At 46.6% G+C, this 16,561-nt stretch overlaps 3 protein-coding genes across 8 annotated transcripts in view; 2 read left to right on the top strand and 1 right to left on the bottom strand.

Moving 5' to 3' along the window:
- Nucleotides 1-5,429, top strand: part of TVP23A (trans-golgi network vesicle protein 23 homolog A) — an 18,192-nt gene extending 12,763 nt beyond the window's left edge. For 2 of the 5 annotated variants that reach the window (XM_053275854.1, XM_053275851.1), the window contains exons 6-9: nucleotides 149-277; nucleotides 1,287-1,415; nucleotides 2,503-2,562; nucleotides 4,273-5,429. In XM_053275854.1, coding sequence (XP_053131829.1) covers nucleotides 149-277; nucleotides 1,287-1,415; nucleotides 2,503-2,562 — 318 coding nt within the window. In that variant the 3' untranslated portion in view covers nucleotides 4,273-5,429. The remainder of the gene's footprint in view (nucleotides 1-148; nucleotides 278-1,286; nucleotides 1,416-2,502; nucleotides 2,563-4,272) is intronic. The other 3 variants (XM_053275852.1, XM_053275855.1, XM_053275853.1) reach the window with 3 other exon arrangements.
- Nucleotides 5,129-12,348, bottom strand: NUBP1 (NUBP iron-sulfur cluster assembly factor 1, cytosolic). Of its 2 annotated transcripts, none has more exons than XM_053275850.1 (11): nucleotides 12,223-12,348; nucleotides 11,944-12,048; nucleotides 11,192-11,325; nucleotides 10,041-10,109; nucleotides 9,321-9,353; nucleotides 8,734-8,824; nucleotides 8,244-8,398; nucleotides 6,671-6,781; nucleotides 6,138-6,240; nucleotides 5,754-5,837; nucleotides 5,129-5,265 (listed from the first exon to the last, which is right to left on the bottom strand). In XM_053275850.1, exons 3-11 carry the CDS (start codon nucleotides 11,300-11,302, stop codon nucleotides 5,213-5,215), a joined length of 810 nt encoding a protein of 269 aa, XP_053131825.1. In that variant the 5' UTR covers nucleotides 11,303-11,325; nucleotides 11,944-12,048; nucleotides 12,223-12,348; the 3' UTR covers nucleotides 5,129-5,212. The 2 variants fall into 2 exon arrangements, with proteins under 2 accessions (XP_053131825.1, XP_053131824.1); XM_053275849.1 differs by having other exon boundaries at nucleotides 12,136-12,293.
- TEKT5 (tektin 5) overlaps nucleotides 12,044-16,561 on the top strand; it is a 14,677-nt gene continuing 10,159 nt past the window's right edge. Inside the window, exons 1-2 of the mRNA XM_053275847.1 lie at nucleotides 12,044-13,603; nucleotides 15,958-16,041. Coding sequence (XP_053131822.1) covers nucleotides 13,031-13,603; nucleotides 15,958-16,041 — 657 coding nt within the window. The 5' untranslated portion in view covers nucleotides 12,044-13,030. The remainder of the gene's footprint in view (nucleotides 13,604-15,957; nucleotides 16,042-16,561) is intronic.

Below are 16,561 nucleotides of genomic sequence, written 5' to 3'. Positions count from 1 at the left end.
TTTCTTAGAATAGTTGTTTAAAACTTTGGTTGTTCCCATTTCTATTTAACTCTTTGGGTTGTTTCTGCAACTATTTTATGCTGATGCTGCCTCTTGTACATGATTGGAAACTACCTCTCTTCTTAAAAAAAAATCTTTCCCTTCCCAGGTCCCTTCTAGCATAGCTGCCCCCACTGAAGTAGAAGCGCGGATATTCTGGCTTGGGCTGATTATCTGTCCTGTCATTTGGACCATTTTCTTTTTTAGCACCTTGTTCTCCTTGAAGCTGAAATGGCTGGTAAGACAAGATTGGGGAAGAGCAGACACAGCTGACATGCTGCCAAGAAAAGGTTGAACCGCCTGGGTGTAGGAACACTTACGTGTTTCTAGTGGATGCATTAAGGCCGGGGTTCTCAAGCCTGAGTCCCCCGATTTTGTGGGACGACATCTCCCATCATCCCATGCTGAATGCCATTGAAGTGGGGTATTCAATTCACAGGGGGCGCCTTCGTTGTCTGTGGGGCAGCTATCCTGGTGGTGGTGGGGAATAGAAGAAGAAACGTTGGCAGGTCAGCAGGCCGTTCCAGGGGAAGGGTAGTCAGAAATTTATTAGCTGTCTCCCCTTCCAGCTGTCCTGCCAACTCTTTGACCTTGGAGAGCACTGCCAACAACCCACATAGCCTTACTTTGCTCCTCTGCAATGCCAGGTTGGTCCAAAATAAGCCTGAACTCATCCATGATTTGATTATGGATGAAGGAGCTGACCTGGTATGTGTTACCGAGAGTTGGTTGAGGGAGGCTAGTGGTCCAGTCTGGTCCCAACTTCTCCCTCCAGAATATTCTGTAGAGGAGCAGGTGAGGGGATGTGGGTGGAGAGGTGGAGTGGCTGTGGTCTATAAGGATAACATCTCCCTCAACAGGGTCCCTGTTAGGGTATCAGACCATATTGAATGTGTGTACTTACGTTTGGTGACCAGGGATAGATTGGGAATCTGTTGGTGTACCGATTGCCCTGCTGCCCAACAGAATCCCTTACTGAGCTCACAGGCTTGGTCGCGGAACTCACGTTGGAGACTCCCAGACTTTTGGTGCTGGGGGGCTTCAATGTTCATTTCAGTACCAATTTGTCCGGGTATTTAAGAGAGCGTCTTCTTCGTCTGGTGGCTACAGAGATGTAATGCAAGCAAGCTCACTCATGGAGAACTCTCTTTCTGAGACTTTGGCTAAAGCACTTGCCCCTAATATGAAATCTTGCTTAGAAATATATCAGTGCACTGAGGTTTGTCGCTTTGTCTGTTTTGCTGCAGGCCCTTGTGATAGCCAGCATCTCCCTCCAAGCTGCTAACCTCTATGGCTACATCCACTGTAAGTTAGGAGGATCACCAACCATCCAGAGAGTCACCTCCAGGTTTCCAGCACAGCAGATGTTTCAGAGGGTGAGTGTCCAGGCTTTCTAGCTTCTGCTAGTCAAAGACAGGGCAGACGATGCTGGGCTCAACCAGCATCTAAGCAGTGAAGAAGCAAAAGGAAGAGACATAAACATAAGAGACGAAAAATACTGATCTGACAAACTGATGTCTCTATGGATGCCATGTGCAGGTGGTGTGGTTGGCACAAATGAGGGGTGACCAGGGAGAGGAGTGGACACAAGCCCTCCCCCTCCTCTAGCTGTGTGCCTACCACACATACACAAACACACACACATCTCTCTCTCTCTCTCTCTCACTCACAAACACACACCCATCCATTCTCTGCTGCTGCAATCCAAGGACATCTCAGTGTGGGTTATGCTTCTCCACGTGGCTCAAAGGCAGGACTATGCAAATTAAGTTGAAGCCTTTAAGAGCCAGGGGAGCATGGCCTCACTCAGTTCTTTTAGTCCTGCGTTTGGCTCCAGGCAGTTCTCTCTCAGTTTTTCTCTGATTGCTTCCTTGTGTCTCCATTTATTCTTCTTGACTGTCTGCTTTGTTTCTTTGTTCAAAGATCTAAATCTCTATCTTATCTGGGGATGACCCCGTCTTAGAATATTGTGAGGAATGAAGTTAGCACACCAACATGGGAGGTGGAACTCATTGTATATAGGAAGCTGCCTTTTGCCATCAGACCCTTGGTCCATCTAGCTCAGCACTGCCTACTACCTGGGGCCATCTGCAAGCAGATGCTCTTCCACTGAGCTGTGGCCCCATCCCTTACAGGAAATATCTTACAGTGCTCACATGTAATCTCCCATTCAAATGCAAACCAAGGCAGATCCTGCTTAGCAAAGGGGATAATTTGTGCTGGCTACTTCGAGACCACCTCTTCTTCCAATTAATTCTTCCATAGTACATGGCCAAGATATACAGACAATAACGACTGGGAGGAGGAAGGCATGCTGTGTGTGTGTGGGGTGGGGGTGGGGGGCGGGTTTCCTCAGATTCTGTAGGCAATCAAAAAAACAGACTGACATTTTTCTGTAGATGCTCTACTCCTAGTTCTGAAGGGAGTAAGGACTTGATACAAGACATTTTATTCATTTTACAGGAAATGCCAGAGGAATTTCAGAAGACCGTTCTCAAAGGGATGGGGCCACAGAGCTACTAGGTGAGCCATGAAAGTGTGTGGGGGGAGATCTGGGACAAAGTACCGTTCCTCTGCTAAATCGAGACGGACTGCAATTTGTTTGAAAAGGGAAGCGGCGGCAGGAACAGTTATTCCCTCTTCATGGCAAGGGCTCCACTTCATCGCCCTCTGGGGAGAACGATGAAGGGCCCCATGCCTCTGCTCAAAGTGGAGTGGAGGTGGGAACTGTCTTGGCCGTGGTGCTGAGTCTAGGAATGAATGTACCGGCTCAACATTGTATTGGTCCAGCTAGAGTTTGAGCCGAACCACCCCCACCCCCCTGGGCCGGCTCAGGGATTCTGATGTTTAAATTTTTAAAAGCTGTTGCATGCAGGGGGCACCTCCACAGCTGTGGAAGGGCTGCCGCTGGTCTCCACTCCCGCACTGGGCTCCCCTGATCGCAAATGGCCACGTTTGTGCCATTTCCAGCCTGTTCTGGGCTCCTCTGTGCTGGCGGCAGCCAGCGCACATGCACGATGGCCTCCAAAATGGCCACCAACAGCACAGAGACCCAGAATGGGCCGAGAATAGCACAAACTGGGCCATTTGTGAGCACGGTGGGGGCGGGGGAGAGACACAGACCCTGTTGCTGGGTCTATGGAGGGATACCACCACTGAGCTGTGCCCCTGCCTCTCCCCCTCCTGCTTCCTAGCACTAGAGCAGGGAATAAGAGGCACTAGAGCAGGAGCAGGGAATAAGATGCTAAATCAATGCTCAGGAGACCAACACTTCCCCAGGGAGGCAAATGTGTTGCTAGACGCATGCAGCATAATCTGATCTGTCCCCGAAGTCTGTGCTGCTCTGTCATGGGCGGTCAGAGACAACCCCCTGCCTCCCTCCCTTAGCTCAAAGTCAAGCAGGAGAAGAGGGTGGGCAGAGATTCCTTTCACAAGCCCCACTGCCAATTATGACCATGTTAACGACCCAGGCAGCAGCCACATCCTTGCTCACGCCTGTGGCTTTGCCTCTGTTTCATACGGAAAGTCTTTATATCCCCCTTGCCCTGGAAGGAGCCAACAGCCAGCCTGGCTGGTGTCAGAGCAGGGCCAAGAATGGGGAGGAGAGCTGGCCTTGCAGTAGCGAGGATTAATTGTCCCTTTCGCTAAGGAGGGCCTGCCCTGGCTTGCAATTGGATGATTACATGTGAGCGCTGTGAAATATTTATTTATATACTGCCTGTCCACAACCAGCTCAAGGTGGTGCCCCTTGGGGGGTGGGGTCATAGCTCAGTGGAAGAGCACCTGCTTTGCACGCAGGAGGATCCAGGTTCACTCCTGTGTGTGTCCAGGGAGGACTAGGAGACTCCCACCTGAAACCTCGGAGAGTTGCTGCTTATCTGCATAGACCATACTGAGCTAGAGGGACCAAGAGTCCAACTTGGCATAAGGCAACTTTCTATGTTCCTAACCTTGTGCTCCAACATGGCTTCTGTAGTTTAGCCAGCGGCCACATGAACCGCAGAATGCAGGTTCTCAGATCCCCAATATCAACACAAGTAATATACACCAACACCTCACACCACAACTGCCTTCCTCAGAACAAGCCACAGTTACAGAAGTAGGTCTTTCCCCCACTCCTTTCTTCAATATTTGGTAATGAATTGACAATAATACAGCTAGTCCACTGTATTTAACCCCCCAGAATATTGACATTTTATAAGTTGTTCCTTTTAAAGTATTATTCCATTCCAGATCCTTCCTATGGGGCTGGTCAAAAAGGCAATTTAGCCATTACATATGGAAAGATGAAGCACCATCAATAACCTCATGCATTGAAGACAACTACTGAAGGACACAACCAAGGAGGCAAAAACTGAGCATATAGTAAAGAGTGTAGGAGAGGTTCAGGAAATAAAAATAGAGTGTGTTGACAAAATAGAATGAGTATCTAAATACAACTGTTCTGTCTCCTGCATGCAACTTTACTGATAAAACTAACCACAATTTGTGTAATTTGATAATCAGATGCAGACTTGTCCCTCATAGCAAAACTGTGATACTCTGAAAAAGGTTGGGCATTTGACTGGTCAAAAGAGTACAGTCAACTGACAAATATTGGTCTCGCATTTCTGCCGCCACCCCCAGAGGACTGACTTCAATGTGTTGCTTTTGATAGTAGTTATAAAAATAAATCAATCGTGATCGTAAAATAATGAAATTGACTTTTTAAAAGTTACATTTCCAAACTAGAGTCCAATCCCTCCTAGGAGCTTTACAAAGAAGGAGTCATGGGTGCCCCATGCAGTGACTTTTGCTGAGTTTTTCCTGTTTGGAGGTACCTGCTGTTCTACCAAGTGGCCAGGAGGAGGAGCTTTGCTCTGAGGCTGGAGTTGCCCCCGAGGGTAATGGAGCAGACAACCTTCACCCCTGCCTACCAAATAACTGACACCATGATGCCTTGGCTTCAGGGAATATCTGAGTATGGTCAAACAGGCAGTCAACTGATGCCAGTATCTGGCCAGTCAAGTGATCAGCGTGCCAGACCTTGTTCAGAATAATTCAGACGCACTGAGCCAACACCCTAAAAGACAAGTCAAACAGGCACTCATTACTGAAAATGATTTTTATCTGCAAGACGAGGCTTTAAATTCCTATAAAGGATTCGGGTAACATTCTGAATTTCATTTGTTAGTTAAGTGTTTTCGTCTTCTTGCAGGTGGTTATGGTTGCAGTAGTCTTGAATTCCTGCAGAAAAACAGAAAGATGCAGCAGAATTGAAATGCAGAGCTACATTATGGGATTTTTTGTTCCAGGAGTTGAGTAGGACAGGGACTGTGGCAACACTCTCCCCCCACACCCCAATACACGCCCACACCCCACTGGCTCAATAAAAACCCCACACCTCTGAACAGCTATTTGTCTCTGCAGGGAAACTGTTAGATGCCAAATATGGTAGTTTGTTCCTTCTCAGAACAAACAGCATCTTCGCAAATGTGGGATTTTCATTCAGGCCAAAGTATGCATGGTATGTGCACAGTTGGGGGTGGGGTTATTAATACCCTACCAGAGTCCCATTCCTGAGCAAGCCCCCATCTAGAATTGCAACTTCTAGTGAAAGACATGTAAACACAAGGTCAAACTCCATGTTTAACATAACATGCAATAACACACCCCTTAGCTATGGAGACACAAATGTTTCTGTACTGCAGAAGCTTCTGGAATGCCAAACTTACTTTGGATTATGTTCCTATAGGATAATGTAGCTGGAGCGTTAGGTGCCTCAGACAAGAACGAGTGTCCTTTGTCACAGCTTTTTCCTAGGGGGCAGGAGAAGCAAAATTGAGCCAAACAAGACAGAAAGCAATCTTAGCATTACACTATAGATCCTCTTCCACCCCCAACTCCACAGCATCATCAAATCAAATCTTTATTGTTACGGTCATTTGACCAGCAAAACACGAAGTACAGCATCATCACCCCAAAGAGCCCAGTAAGGGACTGCTGCTGGTCAGTACTCTTTTGTACCAGGTAGGCATGCAAGTCTTATCTAACTCGATACCTATTTGGTTAATGAGATTACAGAGCAATGTGAAAAGTGTTCCAACATGTTACATTACCTATGTGAAGATCCAGAGGCACTTTCCCCAAGAGAGGTATGTTTAAGTTGTGGCACATTTTCTCTGCGCCTCCAGTTGTTGGGGGGAATATCTGTGACTCTTTCTGTAAAAAAGATGGCATCATTACAACCCACAAACAGCCAGGATTCCACTTTCTCACAGATTACAGCCCCTGCTGTAGCACAGTTATTAGAGGTGAGGCTGTGCAGCCTTGCCTCTCAAAGTGATCATCAGTTGGAAATTGGGATGGACTTTGGAAAGGGGCCCTGGTCTGGAGATACTAAAACCAGGAATCCTTGCCTCAGCCAACAGGCCTTGTCACAGAGTGGGGACTATGCAAGTGCAAGGAAACTGGGATTGAAAACTTGAGGTTCTGTAGAAATGACAGGTTCTTGCATGGCAGCTGGGATAAATGTGAGAAGTTCACATTAGTACAGGGCAGCATTTCACCAAAACACAGCCCAAGTTTCTCTCCAGTTTAATAAGCCCAGCAGGACAAGAAATAAAGCTTAAATCTCTCTCCAAAATGTTACCTTGCATTTTGGACATACAAAGCCACTCATGTTTTCAACAACTCCTATGACTGGTAGCTTCACCTTTCGGCAGAAACTGATCTCTTTCCGAACATCCTGAAGTGCCACTTCCTATTTTAAAAAGACAACATTAATTCAGGAGCCCCAGTGTGTGGATCTCTTTTCTTATTTATACCACCTTGGCAATAAAATAGGCCTGCTCTTTTGTAAGATGACAGGACTGGGCTGTCATCACTCTATTTCCAAGACTCCCTGAGAAGGAAAATGATCTCTTTATTTATTGTATATACACACCCCACTCCATCATGTGGGTTCATGGAAGCTTACAGGATTTTATTAGTATTCACCTCTATCCCAAGAGGCTCACAATGGAAGTATTAAGTTTAGACAGCTTGAGGAACTAAAAGGGAATGTAGATCAAACTGTTCACTCACTGACATTTTAATGGTTGTTACCATTATCCCAGAACAAGGCTCCCTCATAAACCTACTTCTGTTCATCTCCCTCTCCCACTCCTGAGACCACAAATACATAACTAAAGCAAACAAAGCAACAGCAACAACATAAATAAGCAACTCTAGAACTCTTTCATCCTTTTAGACGGCTGAAAGATCCTTTGTTCCAGGGGTGTCCAAACCTGGGTCCCCAGATGATGTTGGAATACAACTCCCCCACAATGGCCATTGTGCCTGGGGTTGATGGGAATTGTGGGGTCCCAAGCCTGAGAACCCCTGCTTAACACAAAAGTACACCAAATGAGACCTCTCTTTAAAAGAGGATAAAACTGTCCTAAACTCCTTTCCCCAGAGAAGGCAGTCCTACTGCCTCCAAAGGCAGAATCAATGAAATGTCTAAAACTATGCTGCTGCTCAGGTGTAGTCTATGTAGACTTACTTACATTAATTTATAACTTAATGTAAAGGAGTCTACATAAGAACACTAAAACTGCAATTGTCAAAGATATTCCATAAGACAGCAAAACTGGGAGCACAGAGAATTTAGAAGTCTAAGGGGGGCGAGGAAGCCATGAAACTGTTTGGGCAGCTCTTCTGTGTACAGAATGAGTTCTGGGTGGCAGTATCAAGGCAGTGTATGCACACATGCATTCGGAGTGGGGCTTTCCTGATTAAACCTGAGTGGGTTCTAAAATTAACTGAGAAGACGCCAAAGAATGTGTGGGCACGCACACACGCCTTAGAGAGAGCACTGCTGGGTAGATAAGTATGTTTTCACCTGGAGCTGAAAGGGTAACAGAGTTGGCAGCAGGTGACTCTCCCTGGGGGGAGTGTTCCAGGGTCAGGGTACCACAACAAAAGAGACCCTCTTCTGGGGCATCAGCTGGCTCAGCTCAAATAGCAAGGGGAACCTGCAGAAGGGCCTCCAATCAAGATCTTAAGGTCTACATGGGAGGAGCTGTAACAGTTTCACTTACAAGAACGAGGCAAGTTCAATCTACCATTGACACCCAGAGCATTTTGGCAGGAGCAAAGCTTTATATCCTATTGAGTGTTCCAACAACGTGGGCAGAACTTGGCACAAATGGCTGGCCACTGGGAAAGTCACACTTCCTTACCTGAGGAGTGGTGATGATCACTGCCCCATCTATACTGGAAGCACTGAGATACTGTACTATGGATAAGTGTTCATCCGACGTGCCTGGAGGTGTATCTACAATCAGGTAGTCAACTTTGCCCCAATCCACATCCCGGAGAAACTGCTTAATTATTCCTAAGAACATGAAACACACAAGAGTCTGAAGCTGAGCTTCCAGCCTCCTAAAAATGTATACATATACACGTGTTGAAACGAAGTCTAGAAATGTCATTAATCTCCACAAAGTCTGAAAGCAGAATCTTTTGTAGGAAGGTTAGCCCCAAATCCTCCTTCACCACCACACAAGACAGATACCAAAAAGTTTGTTTTATTCAACATATTTGTATACCACCCACTACCGAAGTCTCTAGGCAATTTACAACAATAAGAGGTCTTGTGAAAAACTTCTTCAGAAGTTTGCATCTAAAGAGCTATGTCTTTGTTGGCATTAATTTTCACAAAATACAGACCATTTTTTTTGGGTCCTCTCCAAATAACTGCATCATCAGGGCTGCTGAGCAGGAAACCCACCGACATCACACCTAAGTTTTCTTCGACATACTAAAAAGCAAGCAGATTTATATTTGGGCAAAGGAGGTAACTGGATGGCAGGGGTTTGGGAAGTCCTGTCACTTCTGCATGTTAAGGAGCATTTGGTGCAATTTTGAAGCAATCTGTTAAAGTACCAATTGTCTTTAGAGAACATAAATACTTTGGTTAAATACACCACCTGGTGTACTGATTGGCTGCCCTGGAGTTCGCCAGCATGTCAGTCAAGACAAGGTTTCACTCCCTGTTAATTCTTTAGAGGGAGGGGTGGCTGATCTTTACAGCAAGTAACTTCAGCATCACAACACAAGCAAGAAGTTCAATGTTAGGTATAATTTAAAACTCAACTCTGTGAGTGACAAAAATATATTCTCTTCCCCTGCCTTGTTGCCGTTGCAGCCTCCTCCCTTTTCATGGAAAGCTGCAGACATCACTGCCTCCATAAGCCAGTCTGAGTATGTGCACACGAGGATTCCCCCCACCTTTTTTTTAAAAAAATGTAACTCACCACAGGAGACCATCCAGAACCACTCTGGTGAACCTGACAAGGTAAACATTGTTGCATATTAATGCCGATATCAAGGTCATACATCCAGTTATCAAACAAGAACTATCACACTCTGCCATTGCTCTCCATAGTGGAAAGTGCCAAGAGTTTTACAGACATCAACAGGGTCACACAGGACTCAGCATGTAAATTCCCAGGGACTAGCTCATGACTAGCTCATCTACAACAGAATACGTTTGACAAAGATACAGAGCCAGAGACTTGCAAGCATTGACCATTAACAGGGCAAATGTGTTACAGATATCACATGCATGTTTTCACTGCAGTTGGCTACTATTCTCTAGGCAAGGGATTCTCTAACCTCGCTCAGATTCCATACAGACCCATGATCAATGCTCCCACATTTTTAGCTCTTCAGAGAAACTTTTTAAACACATCTTGTGATTAGCACCAACACCTGAAGGTTTCTTGCCACTTTTAGTATTCTGAACGCCTGAGTGAAGCAGTAAAACTGTTGGGCTTATCACATAGGGAAGTTGTGGTTTGTCATGGGTTGAGAGGATGGCTTATGTTCATGCTTTTAAAAATAATTATGTAACTAAAAATGTGAAGTGTGAAAAGACCCAAGGACTACACTATGGTGAGAACACATTTTGAATTATATAGGTGTGATCAGACAACATCACACCTAATTGTTCTTTCTTGTTCATGAAATCATACCTGTTCACCTTCCAGGCCCATAATTTTAGGGATTGATGGCCCACATATGTCAATGTCCAGCACAGCGACCTGGGGCCGAGGGGGTGGGGAAAGGGACAGGAGAGAAAGTCAAGAAAGTTGATTAAATGTAACACTGCATGAAAAAACTACAAACATTAGAAACATCAAAGTGAATTGCAGTAATTCCACCAAATATGCTTGAAATCCTAATATGGGAGGAGAGCTGGTCTTGTGATAGAAAGCATTAATTGCCCCCTTTGCTAAGCAGTGTCCACCCTGGTTTACATATGAATGGGAGACAACATGTGAGCACCATAAGATATTTCCATTGGGGAATGGGGCTGCTCTGGGATAAGCACCTGTTTGCTTGCATGCATAAGGTTCCAGGTTCCTTCCCTGGCAGCATCTCCAAAACAGGGCTGAGAGGGATTCCTGCCTGCAACCTTGGAGAAGCCACTGCCAGTCTGAATAGACAACACTTAGCTAGGTGGACCCATGGTCTGACTTTGGCTCTTCATCATTAAGGGCATTTTGACCCTTCATCATTAAGGCAGCTTCCTAAGGCAGCAGGCTGCAGCTGGCTCCAACCTTAGAAGCTATATTACTTTCATCAGAGTAAGATTATATGCAGACACTGTACAAATAGAACATTATAAAATATACACATTCAAGAGTGACATTCTGTTGTGATATGTCATGTTTTGATTCAACATTCACAGGTAAAATAAAAATCTTTTTGTTCATCCAGGCCTTTTAAATTTTGGTTTTCAGATTTGATCTGACTTTTAACCAATTTTAAAATGAGAATTTAAGCTGCTTTATATTGCATTTTGTATTTTCTTTTTTGTCATTTAATGTGTTAAGTGTTTTTATTGAATGTTTTAATCTTCTGTTGTGAGCTGCCCAGAGAACAATTTGTTATGGGGCGGCTAACAAAGATTATTATAATATTGGAAAACATTTGCAAACATTATAAAAAGCCATACAAAGCCTGCGGTCCATCTACTGAGTTACAGCCCTTCCTCCAACTAATTCTGCAACTATCCTCCTTCAAAGCACTTAATGCAGCCATATAAATCGGGGGGGGCAGGGGGCTCAGCCCCATCTCCAGAAAAATGGAATACAAATAATATTGCAAAGAACAGCCCCACCTGTTTGGTTTCATCCTCTGCTAAGCCACGCGCCAAGTGAGCGCTGAATGTGCTCTTTCCCACACCACCTTTACCAGACAGTACCAGGATCTTGTGCTTCACTGTTTTCATCTTCTCTTTTATTTCCTCAATAGCTGTGCATTTTTTAAAAAAGGTTGAAATAACAGAATTTGCAGGGAAATGGCATTACAAGTCATACAATCCTTCTCCTTTCCTTGCATTCACATACTCAATCTATCACACTTTTCAACCTTGAAAGAGGCTTCTAATATTGGGGAAAATGCAATGAATGCAGGCCGCTGATACCATTGCCTGCCTCCTTCTCTAGCACCTACACAATTCTCCAACTAGGTAAGGCCCCAGAACTGCTCCTGTGAACGGTCATTATCTCCTCCCTTCAACTGCTACAAACTCAGTAATTGCATGTACAGCATGACTGTCAGCTTTGCTTCTGGAAGGGCTCCTTGTGCCCTTCACAGCTGTACAAGCAAGCCAAGAATTTGGCAAGTGAATCGTTGCTTGACTCAATACACCTGGACGGGAACAATCTCATCTAATTCTCTACAAATTCTTTGTCTCATGCAAGTGTTAAGCTCCACCGCCTCAAGTGCATCAGGTCGCACCTCCTGGGCCACCCATCAGGTCCCCTACTCCATCCCTAGCACCCTGTAAAGAGGACCATCCGTGCTCGCTGCCACAAGCCCAACGCTCCTCCCAAAGCCCTACACCGCCCCCGCCCCCAGACTGCTTACCCGGGTCGGGGCCCGCGGTCCTCCCTGCGGCGCACAAGCCCAGGTTGGGGCATCCCTGACAGGCGGCCGCCTTGCCCGCCTGGTCGCTGCCTGTGCCGGGACATTCTGAGGGGGACACAAAAGGGATGATGAACATTCACCGAGGAGAAGGAGGAAGAGAGAAACGTGGGGCCTCCGCCACCCTTCCCTCACCGTGAGGCGGCAGATCCATCAACGCCTGTCCGTTACCCTCCGCCATAGCAGAACCAGCTGCCGGAAGAAGCGAACAGGAACGCTTACCTAAACAAGTCCCTCACAACCCCGGAACATAAAAGTCGCCTGGGGTGTGCACGGGGAAAAAGAGTCCCCCGCAAGTGCTACTTGTGACGCACTTCCGAATCCAGAACGAAAATAATGACCGCGGAACACCTGCACGCATGCGCGTTCGCGGGGGGGGGGAAGCTGTCAGAAGGGAACAAAACGTGAATAGAAAGGCGGGAGGGGCATGCCACGTGACGCTAACCGGCGTTTTCTATTGGATGTTCGCTGCCTCTCGTGCGTGTTTTGGCACGAGGCCTTTACTCGCACGTTAGGTTTGTCACCATCTCTCGCCTGTTTGTCTGTGGAAAGCACCACGGAATCCCCGGGACAGAAAAACAACCATTATAATAATTAGACTACCAAATATAATTCTAAAATATGGAAATATAATCAAAGAACAGTGAAAATAAAGCAAAAATAACTTAAGTCATGGTACCAGGGGATGCATGACTGAAATTCAAACAAGCAGCACGTGCCCGGATGGAACACTTGTGCTGTCTAATAAAAGAAGCAGGCTGCAGGCTTTGATATATGTTAATACTACTCCATATTTTGACCTGTTCTGAATGTGTGCGTTTTACGACCCCCAAAAAACAGACATGATGAGTGCACCCTTCAAGACCCCTTTTCTGGGATCCTGATGTCCTCACCAATCCTTTGTGACACCATGAGTGAGTCACAGTGCTTAAACCAGCCATGCAGGAAAACCCAAATTGCAGCTGCCCCATTTTCTGGGCTGCAGCCACTGGCCTGAAAAGGAGGTTGGCTGACCAAATTGTGGACTCTGATGGAATTCCTTGGCACCACCCAGACTGCCAGCTATTGTGGCCCAAGGAAAAGCTGCCTGCTTCCAGAGGTGGCTCCTACCAGCCTTAGCCAGGACAGTTACCAGTCTTATTACCTGCCAGGTTACCGCTATTTAAATTCTTGGAGACCCAGCCTGTTCTACAAAGTCTCTTCTCTCCGCTCCAGTGAGGATGGGCAAGGATGTGGGCGCATCAGCGCCCCGTTACGGCCGACTACGATTCTCCCCTCGGTGCGATCATCCTTGTATGCTCGCTACAGCCCCCACGACTGGTACAAAGCACACACCGGCCAGATCCAAGGATCTGAAGCTTACCGGCACTGGGCCAGCAGGTTGAACGCTGACTCAGCACGACTGATGCAAGACAAGGACCAGCTGACTCGGCAGCAGCAGGAGGATTCTGGGAAGAATCTTGGGCAGCGGCTGGCTGACATTGACTTCTGGAGGTCTGAGCTGACATATGAACTCGAACGGCTGCTTACTGAGACCCGAGCTCTGGACACAGCCAAGAGGCGCCTGGAGTGTGCAGCTGATGAAGCCCAAAGACCACTCCAGGTAGGTGTCTGGCCTGGTCAGGATAAAGCGGGCCTGCTCAACTTTGGCCCTCCTGCAGATGTTGGCCTACAACTAGAGTTGTCAAGATAAGGGACCTCACAGGGCAAGAAACCACAAGCAATAACAAAAAACCCCTGTGCCAGACAAAAAAGGGATATGTCTGAAACTACTGACTAAATCTGTGAATCTGTAGCGTACAGAATAGGACACATGTAACCCAATATAGGGAAATTGGTTACCCCTAAATTACCATGCACCAATTAGTATGAACAAGAATGTTTGCTACATGAACCAAAATCAAATAGGAAATGGTTCCAACTCTATAAAGGGTAATAATGAATTATATATAAATGAAAATCCTAATGATAACCAATAAAGGGTAAAACAATGAATAAGTGAATGAACAAAACCCACATATACACCTGTTACACTCTTCTTCTTCTTCTTCAAACAGAAGGTGCTGGGTTCCTGATCAGGGCTGAGAGAAAGGAGAGGGGTTTACTCTACACTATTGTGTCAATTTCCAACTTGATTATTCACCCTGCCAGAGGCGTAACTATAGGGGGGGCAGGGGGGGCACGTGCCCCGGGCGCCATCTTTTCTGGTCACGTGGGGGGCGCCGCCATGACCAAATTTTTTAATTAAAAAAAATTTTTTTTTGTTAATACAAATGTTTCCTGCTCAGTGCAGCAGCGCTGCAGCAGTCAAGGGAGTGCGTCGGTGCCCCCTTCCCCATGAGTGGTCCCTTCTGCGCCGCCTGCGGCCCCCCCCCATTGCTTTGTTGGCGCCTGGTGGCCAGTCAGTGGCCTGGCTTGGCGGCGGGCACTTGTGAGGAAAAACCTAAGTATAATGTAGTATGTTGGGGGGGGCGGCGGGGGGGGGCACGGTGTGGGGGGGGGCGCCATTTCAGTGTTTGCCCCGGGTGCCGTTTTCCCTAGTTACGCCTCTGCACCCTGCTGAAACTGTTAGATATGCTGTCCAGGAATTCTGCAGCCTGTATCGTGACTGCAGCCTGGAGGATCCTGCCCTTTTCCAAGACACTCTTCATGTTCTATAATGCCAATCAGTAGTGTGAGCAACAGACCTATGGTTAAGAAAAGGGGACTCTTGGGAAGGAACATCATAACATACACTCCAACATTTCACAGATAAAGACTGGGACATTCACTCATTTCTGCCTTATCTGTTGATAATTAATGTCTGCTAGAAGACTAGTATGTCATCTTAAGTGGCACAGTGGGGAAATGCTTGACTAACAAGCAGAAGGTTGCCAGTTTGAATCCCTGCTGGTACTATATTAGGCAGCAGTGATATAGGAAGATGCTGAAAGGCATCATCTAATACTGTGCAGGAGGCAGCAATGGTAAAGCCCTCCTGTATTCTACCAAAAGAAAACCATAGGGCTCTGTGGGTGCCAGAAGTCAAAATCAACTTGATGGCACACTTTACCTTTTACCTTAGAAGACTAGTGTCTATGAAATTTACTTCTTAATTGTAACAAAGGTGAGCATTTATCACTTTTTCATGATAACCATTGTCCGTAATTGACAATTTAGCATGACAGTCTTAATAACAAATGGGTATCTCAATTCCCAGCATTAAATGCAGCTCTGTAATCAGAGTCATGTCTGGGTCCTAGCAACAGACATCCATAGATGCATTCACCCTATAACATATCTAGTTATCTATATAATTAATTCTCTTAGCCGGTGCGTGTCCAGGATTTGGTGGTGGAACTCTTGTGACATGCTGCGAGAGTTCCGGTGGAGTGAGGAGGAAAGGGGCAAGAAAGTGCCGGCGGTGGCCGGCCGGCTGGCCGGCCTGCAGGCAGAGGAGGGGTGGAGAGAAAAGTGGCGGCGGGGAGAGAAAGGCGGGGGTGGGCGGGCGAGAGAAAAGCAGCGGCGGGCGGGCAGAGTGGGGGAAGAGAAAAGCCATGGCAGGCGGACGGGAGGGAGAAAAAAACAACGACGGCGGGGCCCTTCTTGGCTGCCCGCTGAGGCTCTGTGTGGGGGGAGGAATGGGAGGGGGGGAGGGCTGGAGAGCGCGGGGCGGAGGGAAGGGGAAGAGAGGAGAGACCAGGGCAGAAGGAAGAGGGAGGGGAAAACAGCCGGCCCCAAAGCGCCGCACAGATGGTCTGTGCGGGGTCGGCTAGTATGTTGTTAATTCTTAATTCTTTACAGGTATATCCAGAATAGTTTTCCTCCATAATTTGGAGATCAAACTGGAAAGGGAAATGCTCTGTCACATTCTCCAAAGATCTCTCAGGAATAGTTTACTGTGTGATCTGTGAGGGATGGTTAGTCCTCCTGTCTACATGTTCTGAGATAGTCCTCCATGTTCTTGCTTGCTTACAGGTTGCCTTGGAATGCTTATACAATCGGGAGAAACGGATGGGAATTGACTTGGTCCACGATGATGTTGAAAAGAATCTCATCCAGGTATGAGGCATGCTGCCTTGATTGTTGTTTTTGTTGTTGTTTTTTACATTTATATCACACTCTTCCTCCAAGGAGCCCAGAGCGGTGTACTACATACTTAAGTTTCTCCTCACAACAACTCTGTGAAGTAGGTTAGGCTGAGAGAGAAGTGACTGGCCCAGAGTCACCCAGCAAGTATCATGGCTGAATGAGGATTTGAACTTGGGTCTCCCCGGTCCTAGTCCAGCACTCTAACCACTACACCACACTGGCTCTCTTGATGGAACCATTTGCAGAAGACAGATATAAATCCCACTCAAATCACTTTTTTTTGGTGTGCTTTTTTTTTGCTTGAGAAAAATATTTAGGTCATTCACATGACCACTGCATTGTGGGACTAGGGAGGGCAGACCTACCTTTCCCCACCTAAACCATGTCTTAAGGTCTGTGTCAGCAGAAGAAAGAATGGCAGAAGCAAATCAGGGAAGCTCAGACATGACAAAATAGTTATCAGCATGGAAGACTTCACATCTTGCAGGTG

The sequence above is a fragment of the Hemicordylus capensis genome, chromosome 13 (genome assembly GCF_027244095.1).
Source record: "Hemicordylus capensis ecotype Gifberg chromosome 13, rHemCap1.1.pri, whole genome shotgun sequence".
In the NCBI taxonomy this organism is placed as follows: domain Eukaryota; kingdom Metazoa; phylum Chordata; class Lepidosauria; order Squamata; family Cordylidae; genus Hemicordylus; species Hemicordylus capensis.
The sequence above is the reverse complement of the archived record's forward strand: the minus strand, read 5'-3'. Positions and strand labels throughout refer to the sequence as shown.

Coding starts and splice junctions, on each gene's coding strand:
- NUBP1 (XM_053275849.1), bottom strand. CDS start 12,181: ATGGCGGAGGGTAACGGACAGGCGTTGATGGATCTGCCGCCTCACG. Junction 6,782..8,243: donor TGATCATCACCACTCCTCAG/GTAAGGAAGTGT, acceptor TTTTTAAAATAG/GAAGTGGCACTTCAGGATGT. Junction 6,241..6,670: donor TTGTATGTCCAAAATGCAAG/GTAACATTTTGG, acceptor TCTTTTTTACAG/AAAGAGTCACAGATATTCCC.